Genomic DNA, 12,891 nt, shown 5'->3' on the forward strand with positions numbered 1-12,891 from the left:
TATCAAGTACAGTTGAGACGAACGGCGTCTTGATCTTGGTCTGCGATCGAGTCCGACACAACGAGCCTAGTGTGTGAAGTCAGTCCTGAACTGTTGAACCCAGTGCAAGCCCGGAACGAGACGGAGAGGCCAGTGCAAGAGTTGATACGGCGGAACGGTGTTATCGAAGAGATATTTGTACAGTCTTGTGTTACGTGCTGCCAATTGTACAGTATTGGCTGTTATTTATTCAACCATTAAAGTGTTACGTTACTTTGGAGCCCTGAGTTGTCAAGTTCTTTAAGTTGGTGGTGTATGGTGCAGTTTGCAGAGAGCCTGGATAGTGAGATTCGTAACAACTGGTGTCAGAAGTGGGATCTGGATCGTATCGGATAGGAACGGATCCGCTATGGCTACTACGAAAACGTTAGACCAACTCCTTGTGAAGGAACTGAAGGAAGAGCTCCGTGGTCGAGACCTGAAGACGAGCGGCAACAAAGAAACCTTACAAGCACGCCTTCGGGAAGAACTGGTGAAGGAAAAAGAAGATCCGGACACATATCTTTTTGAAATCGAACCGGACTTGCTGGAACAGATCAATTACAAGATAGATGCTATGGACACCAAGATAGGCACGATGGACTCGGGAATCAAAACGGAGTTATTGGCAATGAACCAACGCATACATGCTGTGGAGGAGAGAATCACCACCATAGAAGAACAGATGAACCAGAGGGTCTATGCTGTTGAGAAAAAGATCGAAGAAATTAAGACGCAAGTTTACAGGGATTTTACCAAGATGCAGAAAGCAAATGTGATGTCGATCGTACCCGAAGCTTTCATGAAGGTAAAGCCTCCTGTGTTTGATGGATCCGTGTCCTGGTCCGTCTACAAGCTACAATTTGACGCCGCGGCCAAAGTCAACCAATGGAACAGCGATGAGGAGAAAGCAACAGCCCTTATATTATCCCTAAGAGGAAAGGCCTCCGAACTGCTGCAGTCCATTCCAAACCCACAAGACTACGCTGCTCTCGTCAAGACGATGGAGCTCCGTTACGGTGACGAGTATCTGCCAGAATTGTATCGAGTCAAATTGAAGACCCGCCGACAGCAATCAAATGAAACCCTACGGGAGTTGGAGGCAGACATTGCACGCCTCGCCCATTTGGCTTACCCAACAGCCACGCAAGACCTCCTGGAAATAATCATTACTGATGCGTTTGCCGATGCACTTCGAGACCCCGAACTGAAGAAGGCCATCAGAGTTAGTGGCAAGCACAAAACCAGTGAAGCCCTTGTGTACGCTCTCTTATACCAAGCTGCTAAAGACGAGTCCGAGAACATTTGCCAGGACCAGAGGCGGGAGGTTAAAAATGAAGGTCGCAAGGAACTGAGAAAAACGAACGAGGCCCTAGAGAAATGTAAAACCATCCAGATACCACAAGGTCAACGTGGAGTGAGAAAACGATGCTGGAACTGTGGAGGGTTTGGCCACCTACAAAGAAACTGTGCAAAAAGGTCTTTTCGACAAGAAGTGAACCAACACAGATCTGAGAAAGTATACAGACCCTGCAGGAAGGCTGAAGAAAAGGGGGTGATCATCGATTGTCGTCGTCTTGAGGTGCAAGCTCCCGAGCCGCGGTCAGACGAGAAAAGCCAAGATGCTCAGCGAAAAGATGAAAATGTAGCCCCCATTTTCCGAATGAAGGAAGCTCATAATTTAGCCCGCAAAAACATCAACAGGAGCAGTGACCAAATGAAGGCAAGGAATGACATAAGGGTCAATGCCTCGAGGTTCCGTAAGAACGACTTGGTCTGGCTATACAACCCCCGGAGAAGAAACGGAAGGTCCTATAAGCATCAAAGAAATTGGGAAGGCCCTTACCGTGTAGTTAAAAGGATCACAGATGACGTTTGCCGGATACAAGGAAGCCACCGGTCCAAGCGGAAGGTCGTCCACATCAATCGACTCCACCCGTTCCGTGGCAAGTCTGATTCTGTCCGGGACGGACAGATCTAAGGAGGGGGCAGTGTTATAAACCTGGTGGTGGCACAGATGGGGGTAGTGGTGTGAGTGTAGTCAGCCGACGCAAATCGCCCCAGGCCAGCGCTAGACGAGCGGTCAACCGTGACGAGTTACGATGGTCAGTCGAGTCGAGTGTCAACACGGCGGTTCGGGAAGGATCGACGGCGGTTCGTGAACAGAACTCAGGAGCGTCACGAGAGTTGTAGTCATCTGACCACCTGGAAACGTCGAGCGGCGTTCTGTCCGGTTCGAGAAGGCCAGTAGGGACCCTATATAAGAGCGGAGGTATCGCAGTCAAGACAGTCGAGAAAAGGGGCTCATTACAGCAAGGTTCACGGCAGGGGTTCAGAGTCCGGTTCACTACAGTCCGGTCGACTACAGTTCAGTGGTGTGGTTCTGTACGGAGCATTACGACGGTTCAGTGCGGAGTACTATCAAGTACAGTTGAGACGAACGGCGTCTTGATCTTGGTCTGCGATCGAGTCCGACACAACGAGCCTAGTGTGTGAAGTCAGTCCTGAACTGTTGAACCCAGTGCAAGCCCGGAACGAGACGGAGAGGCCAGTGCAAGAGTTGATACGGCGGAACGGTGTTATCGAAGAGATATTTGTACAGTCTTGTGTTACGTGCTGCCAATTGTACAGTATTGGCTGTTATTTATTCAACCATTAAAGTGTTACGTTACTTTGGAGCCCTGAGTTGTCAAGTTCTTTAAGTTGGTGGTGTATGGTGCAGTTTGCAGAGAGCCTGGATAGTGAGATTCGTAACAATATATATATATATATATATATATATATATATATATATATATATATTTATATATATATATATATTCGATATATGAGAATAAAATAAGACTGTTTCTCAATCTTTGGCGAAAAAAACAATCTTTCTCTTGCAAGTCTGGGAGAGCGCTGTAAGCTTCTTCAGTGGGGTTCGGGGCGAAGCCCCGACGTCCAAAAGCGTTTTCTTGCATTTTTCTCTGCAGAAACGCTTTCTTCTGACATCTACAGCTCATTATTTACCAGTGGGATTCGGGGCGAAGCCCCGACGCCAAAAGCGTTGTCTTGCATTTTTCACTGCAGAAACGCATTCTCCTGACATCTACAGCTTATTATTCATCAGTGAGGTTCGGGGCGAAGCCTCGACGCTAAAAGCGTTTTTTTTGGCATTCTTCACTGCAGTAACGCATTCGCCTGACCTACAGCTCATTATTCATTCTATTATAAAGGACCTTTTGAATAATGAGAAAAATATTCTAATATGAATTTATAGTCCCTTAATACATTGCAAATAAAACCGATTTGTTCTTTGAAAAGATTAGATACCCCACATATTTAGATTAAGGTTTTGAGGATCGCCGCCGAAAAAAAAAATTCGATTAATAATATTCAATAAAATTCTAGCATAAATTGTGAGTTATAGTCCTAAATTTATTTAACTAGAAAAATATGAGATAGAGTAAAGGTTGGAAAAAGTCGACTAGGAAAAGATTATCTGGCTTTTGAACTCATCTCAACCGTGACTGTTATAGTGAAAAATTTCGTTTGAAAAAGTCTTTCTTAAAATAGTTATGATAAATTCATGTCAAATTACACAAACTCTGTCTGGAAAGGGGAAGGGCGGTAAAATGAAAACGATTAATTCTCGCTCCTTTTTATAATTTCTGCTATTGATTGCATTTTGCATTAAAGAATAGGGGTTGGGCGACTCGATATAAGAATTTACTTTATAGCATATATAAATTATATTAGTGACAGATTTTTTTTAAATTTTGTAATTTCTTACTATAATACAAAAAGAAAAAGTATTGATTTGTTTGATGGGGGGAAGGGAATTGCATGTATCGCACTTCCACCTGTTTATCTATATTATAAAGTAGAATGTGTGGTGTATGGATGTATGTTACTTATAGACATCAAAACCGCTTGACCAATCTTGATAAAACTAGGCAGGAATGTTTCTTGGGTACCAACTTAGACCTTAGTGTATGTATCGTAGCCCTAAAACAAACTTAAGACCCTAAAAAAAATTAAGTTGTCCGACTCTATTACAGCTATAGTATTTTATGGATCTAGGTCATGTCTACAATGTTGACATGAGAAAAGATCGAAAGGATTTAGATCTAGATCTAATTTTAAGAAATACGCTTTGCGCAGATAGTTTTTTACTTTGACACATGAAAATACAAAAGAAGATTCTTTTATTTCATTATATAATAAAATTAACCTTCAATTTTGTGTTTCAAAAGCATTTTTTTTTACATTAATTAGTTCATTATGTATGTAACTACAGATTTCCTGACGAACATTCTTTCATTAGACAATACCGTAATGAATCGCGTACTAAAAATTAATTCGTTTAATTGTTTACTTTATAATCCCATCCCTAGATCTAAAACTCTAATTCAACTCTAAGATGATAAAACTTCTCTTCACACAGATAGTTTTATACTTTAACACATAAACATATTAATTAAACTCCATTCATGTCATATTTTGATCAAATAAACATTCAAATTTGGTTTTCTAAAGCTACATTCGTTTACGAAAGCTGCGAAGCCGAGTTGAGATAGGCCTAGATCTATATTCATTCATGAATCGCGTACTAAAAATTATTTCGTTTAATTGTTCACTTTATAATCCCATTCATTTAACAAAGCTATCGCTCTTTTCGTTTTTAATAGACATGAATGTATCGGCTTCGGGTAAACCCATTTTCGCAAAACTTATTTTATTTTCGTAGCGAAAGAGAAATAACGTGAAAGGATCATTAGCTAAGTTTAACATACATCTAAATCCAACACAAACTTAGACCCGCAGGCCGCGGGTAATGCCAGGCTAGTATTATATAAATATTCGACTAATTTTGTTCACATACTATGATTTCTCCATAAAAGTAGGACCGCCCCCCCCCCCCCGAATCAAAGGGTTTAGATGGGAAGGGCAGTAGAGGTATTCACTCTTCCCCTTCCAATCGGCCAAAGTGAACGAAATTATATAAAGACCGGTTAAAATACCAATAACAAGTTTTAATCATATAGATATTTAATTGATTCTTTTAGCAAGCTGTGATTTATACAAATAAATAGGACCGCCCCCCCACTCGAAAGTTTATGGTGGGGGGGGGGCGGATTGATGCCATCGCCCCCACCCGACCCTACCAAATCGGCCAACAGGTGAACGAAATTATATAAAGACCGGTTAAAATACCAATAACAAGTTTTAATCATATAGATATTTAATTGATTCTGTTAGCAAGCTGTGATTTATACAAATAAATAGGACCGCCCCCCCCACTCGAAAGTTTATGGTGGGGGGGGCGGATTGATGCCATCGCCCCCACCCGACCCTACCAAATCGGCCAAAATACTAGAAGGGGGGGGGGCAAAATAATCTAAAAATAGGTTGACATATAAATAATTAGTATATATTATTAACATAAGTAATAAATTCGCATACAAATTGTGCGAATTCTATACTATAATTCGTCCGGCCCCCCCCCTTCGGGGGGGGGGGGTCGGCCGAGTGGGGGGGGCGATCGCCCCTACCGCCCCCCCCTGGATCCGCCAGTGGGTGCCCCAAAGGTCCAGCAGACCAAGAGATAGGTGAAAGTGAATGTGAAGTTAGATGTGAACCTTGCCTAACTGATGTCATATAATGAGTGTCTAATTGATCTAATTGTTTTGTAAAGAGTCAATCTCTTATTCAAAGTCTCATGAAAAAAAAACATTTAGTAAAAAAAAAAATACTAATTCCCTTAGTTAAGTGTTCCATGTGATAACCGCTGCAGTTCACGCGATAATATAAAAAACTACTTATTAATTGTTGTTTTAAATTACGTTCCACTTATATGCATACTTAATAGTTTTTTTCTCTTTAAAAAAAAAGGAAAGAGTTTTTTTTGTAATTGTAAAAGTTAGTATGACAGCAATTTCTTAACTTAGCAATACAATTGTCAAGAAAAAAATTTTGGGACAAAAATCTAAAATCATATAAATGTGAATTAAAAGACATTAAACACAGCTAGGATATATATCTGGTTTTCCCAAACTCTTGATCGGAGTCTAACGAAGGTTGATGCGGCCTTCCCTATGCGTTTTTTTTAATCTCCTCTTCTAATGACAGGTCACCTTGGATTGTAGATCCAAAGTAGCAGAATTCATTTACGGCATCTAGCTTGTTATCGTCAATGAGGATGGATGGTGGTGCTGTAGCAGGTGGTCCCATAACATTTGTTTTCTTTGTGCTGATGGTTAGGCTATACTCTTTGCAAGCCTTAGAGAAGCAGGACATTAATGTCTGAAGCTCTTCTTGTGAGTGTGCCACTACTCAGTGGCGTAGCAAGGTACCCGTGGGCCCGGGTTCAAGAATATATTGGTGGGCCCCCCTACCCCAATAAGACGAATGTAATGTGTGACAAAATCATCGAGTAATCTGAATGTATCGGTATATTTACCAAAAGACATTCCAATACAACTAGAGTAGAATAACCTTAATACCTTATTATGTTTGAAGCAGAACTCCAACACAATGTTTGAACAGAATTAAACGAATTAATGGTGTTTCAAATGTATACAGAAATGTTTGATGAGATCTAGTTCCCATGCTACACATTGACATTCCTAAAAACACTTCTAGGTGTAAACTAAAACTTTGAAACATTGATACAAACTAGTATCGAGTTCTACGTCCATTATTTAACTGTAAATAGATGAAATATTTATTGACTAACATTTTTGTGGTCTTTTAAGTAGCAAAGTAAGAAACCAGTGCATCTATTTCTAAATGTGCAAGCGGCTTCTTTTGATGAAACAATGACCAAAGGCCATTCTAGTCTCCAGTCATATTGGAAGCACCACTATAGCTTTAGCCTAGTAGTTTATTTAATGGGGAATTTTTAATAGGGTTTGTTGCTGAACATAAAAATGTGTCAGACGCGAATAGCCCAATTTTCAGTAAAAGAAATTACAAAAGTCATTTCTCTTTAAAAGAAGTTACGAAGGCTATATAAAATACAACCACAGACCTATACATACTACAATAAATATAGGTTTTTGATTTCTAGTTACGATTTATTTAGGTAGGTGCTGTTTTACTATTACATACCAAGTATTAGAGATTAGAAAAACCCAGGTTTGTTTCTTGTGCAACGCTATTAGCTAACACCGCATATCATCTCTCCATTAGTATATTTAGATCTATAATCTAATTCTAGTCTAGATCTATATATAAAAATCGAATAGATCTAGTAATAGTATAGATTCTATCTTGAGACTAGATTGCCGAGTCTAGCCTATGCTATGCCTATAGTCAGTTTTTATTAGAAAAATGTCTAGATATTAATAAAGACTAAAGTTTTTTAATTATCAGATTATTAGATATACTTATATAGACACAGGACATAGATTTAATAATACTGTAATACGTTTACTATACTCTATACTTAATCTACTAGACTAGAGATATATCTATAATCTAATCAATCTAGACCTATACAATATTCATTATAATACTTCTACTTATAATGACTTATTTAATAAGTTAGTACTTAGACTCAGATCTATTATAGTTTATTAATAGATTTACTTTTCAATGCCTAGACCTAATAATACAATTGCGAATGATGTCTATAATAACTGATTATTTTAATTTTTTTTTATAGTAATAGGCCTACTAGATCTAGGTCTAGACTCTACTTAAATCTAGTCTAAAATAATGACTGTCTAAGTCTCTAGATGATTGAGAAGTTCACATAGAGGTGTTTTTAATAATACGGCATGTCGGCTGAAAGTATATAAAGTGCTTTTTTTTTGTAAAAATAAAAAAGAGGCTCCTGTACTCAGTGATAGATTGCCTAACTTTCAACTAATAATAAATTAACAATTAACGTTGAATTACAAGAAAAGTAATCATTTTCCCGACATTGAAAAAAGGTGCCGGTACCCCGTACGGTGCGTACCGACACAAAAATATATGTATATCTCAATCTTCTTTCATTTAATTTTTTTGCGGGGTTATTGCTACTTAATACATTGATACCGGATCGATTTAAATAGGGCCTAAGTATACAAGCATGATTTCGAGCATAGGATAAATTTATTTTTTAAATACAAAGTTTTATGGAAGAGTTGTTTGAAGTTTGTAACTTCTTAAATTCAGGCTAAAAATATCGAAGCCTACATTTTTACACTCATTTCTAAACAATTAGAAGAGATGGACTGACTCATAGTGTAGCTTGTGTACATCTGCAAAAACACAAACTCTCTTTGTAATCTTATCAGTTAGACTTTCAAAACTATTAAAAAAAAACTTAGTGATTATTTTTACTGTATAATTCTATTATTATTCCTTTTTAGAAATAGGATATAAACAAAAATTTGCCATATGACTTTGTCTAACAGAAAAAAATGAAACTTACGTCTATTTATACAGTTATTTTTAGTTGCCTAGTAATATAAAATATATTGAACTAACACGTACATTCATCATAATGCAGCCATGTGATTTTTCGCTTATGAACATAGCATTATATAGGACCAATATTTAACAAAGGCTGCTTGGAGAAATTAGGTATACCTCTTAGGAGAAAAACGACCCCTTTACACAAGAAAAATTTAAGAAACTAGAACAGACACAAAATAGACAGTGACATTCATAACAAAATAATATTCAAAATTGATTAGAGTAACACCTTTTTAAGTAATCATTTAAAGTTTAAAATCACTACAATTTTTTTCAACAATTATTTTGTGTATGAAATTGTGTATCGGAAAATACCGGGTACTTGAAATAAGCTAGTCCTAAAAAAACAACACAGATCTTGGGTAAAATACTTATCAAATAAAGTACTGTAAATGTGTAGTTTTACGCGCTAGTTTAAGGTCTTTTCTTTTTATAGCCTCTATCGGGTTATATCTCAACTACCCGTATTTTTTTGCAGAATTTTTTTCTCTATCAGGTACACTTAAAATTATAGCATAATAATGTCAGTTTAATTTAAAGAGAGAACTGAAAAATGCAAAGATATATAAGGAAAAAAGCCACTTCCGGCCCAATACTTTTTAATCAAAGAAACGAAACGGACTAGTCCAACAAACCCTATTACTTGGAGCATTTGTTCAGCCAATTATGCAGACGTCTGGTTCTCACAAAAATGGAAACCTAGAAATGACAATCTAATTGCCTTTTCTTTGGATGTCCCATCATCGGAGATCACTATACAGTATTTAAACAATATAAAACTAATTTGATCAACTATTTCTTTGTCTGAAGTTTTTGTATAAATATAGTTAACTTACTTTAGAGCTATGAACCAAGTTTCAACCAAATAGCATGCATTGGTCAGTGAAAGACACTATTCCATTCATTTAGTCATCTCTCTATCTTCTAGATCTTTGTTACAAACTTACTCCCCAAATCAGTTTCCTAATTCATTGCACTAGCACAAACAAGTTTAATTTTAACGATTCCTATGTAACACTCGGATGTTTCTCTGGCTTGATAAATATTGAATGGTATTTTCTTTTTTTCTGTTTAGATTTTACCCCATTTTTTAGCGGCCCCCGTAAGGGGAAAAAGCCGCTATTAGGTTTGTGCAAAATGTCCGTCTGTCCGTCTGTCCGTCTGTCCGTCTGTCACACTCAGGTCTCGAAAACTAGAAGAGATATGAAAAATATTATTTCATCATTAAATCCGGCTTGAAAAGTTTAGGTGCAACGGCTACTTTTGGTTTTCTAAAAGCAAACCGTTTAATTTATAAAATTAATTATGCAAGCGATTTTTTCATAAAAATACACCAATTCTAAAACAATTACGTAAATGTAAGGGAGGCAATGTTACAATATGCTAACAAAGATGGACAATTTTTGTGTATTTTCAGTATCACTAAGTCAAATATATTTTTAAAATGTACAGGAAATGTTTACAACAAATACAAATAATAGTTAAAGACGTTTTTTCTGGTCAACTAGCTGCTAAAATTAAAAGAAAACATTTCTGTTTGTTTATAAAGGCTAATAATGCACTTTGTATGTAAATATCACGCACATTTTTTTAAATGGACTTTTTATGCAGCGATTTTCGTGCAGTAGCGTAACGTCGCAACATGATCAGGTGCTAAACTAATTCCTTAAACTTTTTTTAAAAATCAGATTTTATTTATTTTTTGTTTAGTGCCCCCATCCGAATAAAAGAAGCTTATTTTTGTGCGTTTTGTCTGTTGGTCGGTCTGTCCGTCACGATTAGATTTAAAAAAACTAGAACTCTAAAAGCTATTGAAAATCTGATTTACCCTTTAATGTTCCTCCCATAACATCTCAATAGTTTTAAGTATCTAAAATTGATTGTTCCGGATTTTTTTGTGCAAAACTAATCAACGCCAACAAATGTTTGTTTGCTCTTCTAACTTATATTACATTCAATTTCCATGCTTAAACGTTGCAAAAACACATTATCAATAATATGTTGTTCCGTTTTTTATGTAAATAGCATATTAATGCTAAATCATAATCTCTATACTGACTTATATTTCATTAAGTGTAAAAATGTTCCGGATATTGTTTTATAAAACATGAATTATGCCTAATGATTGTTTGAAATCGCATAAGGCTTTTAAAAAAAGTAATTTACTAGAATTGATTACTGAAAATTACTTTTTAGACATTTAATTTTCTTGTAAAACATAACATAGAAGTTTTGTAATCGATAAAGAAAGTTCCGGATTTTGTTTCTTACAAATCGTCGCCAGAAATTTCCGAATTTATTTAAAAATCTACTAACGCCAAATAATTGTTTGAACTCCCTCTTCTAATTAATAAACAAATAATCTTCTCATTTACGAAATAATGTTTTTACGGATTTTTATGAAAAATATTTTAACTCACTACTCTCTTACAGTACATTTAACTTTCTACCTAAAACATTAAAACATCTAATTATCGTTACTATTATGTTCCGATTTTTAAGGAAAACAGAATCCAAACACCAAAGTAAGGTATGAAAATCTCTCCACGTGGCTGTAGTACATCTAATTTTTATACGAGACCATCCAAAAAATTTAATTAACGGTATTACATTTATCTGAAATTCTCTTTTTCTTTTACTATTTATACAAACATCCGGAACAATCTATTATATAAACTTTTCAATTGTGTTCATACCTAAAAATTATTGCGATGTTTTGAAACGTAAAATAAAGGTTAATCAATTTTTAATAACTTTTAGTTGTTTTTTTTATATCAAGATAACGGACAGACCGACTGACAGACAAAACGCAAAAACAATGTGGCTTTGATCCTTTTTAAATAATATCTATTAGAACTCAGTGCACCAATGTCTATGAACCCTCGTTAAATATCTCGTGTAAATAAAGACATTTTTTTTATGGTACTGTTACTAGCCTATTGTGAGGTAATGGAATTTTTTTTCTTTGACGTCATATAAATGGACTCTTTAAATGTAATGTTAAAAGAACGCACTCGGTGCACCAATGTCTATTAACCCTCGAAAAAATTGCTTGTATTAATGAAAACATATTTTAGTCTAACTAAGCCGTGTGACGTAGTGTTTTTTTTTCCTTTGACGTCACATGGAATGAATTCTTTAAATGAAATGCTAAAAGAACGCACTCGGTGCACCAATGTCTATGAACACTCGATAAAAGGCTCGTAATGATGAAGGCGATTTTTATTCTAGCTAGGCCGTGTGACGTAGTGTTTTTTTTCCTTTGACGTCATATGGAATGAATTCTTTAAATGAAATGCTTAAAGAACGCACTCGGTGCACCAAAGTCTATGAACACTCGATAAATGGCTCTTATAGATGAAGGCGATTTTTAGTCTAGCTAGGCCGTGTGACGTAGTGTTTTTTTTTTCCCTCTGACGTTATATGGAATTAATTCTTCAAATGAAATGAAAAAAGAACTCGGTATAGTAATGTTTATTAAGCCTCGTTATGTGACTCGCGTTTAAAAAAGGAATGATATCTTGATTTAGATCTAATCTAGATTTTTTAAACTAGATCTAGATTTTTATTACAGTATATCTAGATCTGGATTTATATTCTAATTAAAATTATTTTAGAGTCTAGATCTAGAATTTCTAGATCTAGTTTAGACTAAAATAGACTAGATTAAGATGTAGAATTTCAATTTCTAAACTTAAAGTGTAAAAAAAAAGTGTAGATTTTCATTTCCAAACGTTTTGATCAATATTGTAATGTTTTAATATACTAAAACTAATCTACTATTTTTTTATTAAATTTAAATTTACGGCAAATGAATCTTTGAAACATTATTACTTTTGACCATCGGATGGCTGCCTGGTCGTGCGGTTTGCGCGCTGGACTGTCGTTCAGATTTATGGATGGCCCAGGGTTCAAACCCTGCCCGCTCCCATCCCCCGTCGTCCTGCGGGAGGTTTGGACTAGGAAGTAATTATCTTCAACTCTGAACGTGTAAAACATTTTACATCAAAATTAAATCACCTCTTGAATATTATTTGCGAATATGCAGATCCGACAGGGATCCGACTTCGACGGGGGCCGCCTCTGAGTTTGTGTAACACAAACTCTCTTTGTAATCTTGTTTATTCTGTTCTAATTGCATAATTTTTTGTTTACACACTACAGAAGACAACAAAACAATGTGATGAAGACTTCCGCGGACACAGCCGTTCTGATTAAATGTTCTAAACCAGGGGTGGGCAAATTACGATACGCGGGCCACATGCGGCCCGCCGAGGTGTTTTATGCGGCCCGCCGACACCTACAGAAATCAGGTGTGCCCACAGTATATAGATATAGAAATGCAAATATAAAAAAAAAAATCTATATTTATTATTGAAACTGTCTCGTTATAAAAAGTTTTAAGCAAACGAAGATTATGTT

General features: G+C 36.2%; 1 protein-coding gene across 1 annotated transcript in view; it reads left to right on the forward strand.

Moving 5' to 3' along the window:
* Positions 1 to 703: 703 nt before the first annotated feature.
* Positions 704 to 12,891, forward strand: part of LOC129924657 (uncharacterized) — a 35,032-nt gene continuing 22,844 nt past the window's right edge. Inside the window, exon 1 of the mRNA XM_056021126.1 lies at positions 704 to 1,778. Within this exon, the coding sequence (XP_055877101.1) occupies positions 704 to 1,778 (1,075 nt within the window). The remainder of the gene's footprint in view (positions 1,779 to 12,891) is intronic.

The sequence above is a fragment of the Biomphalaria glabrata genome, chromosome 2, assembly GCF_947242115.1.
Source record: "Biomphalaria glabrata chromosome 2, xgBioGlab47.1, whole genome shotgun sequence".
Lineage (NCBI taxonomy): Eukaryota > Metazoa > Mollusca > Gastropoda > Planorbidae > Biomphalaria > Biomphalaria glabrata.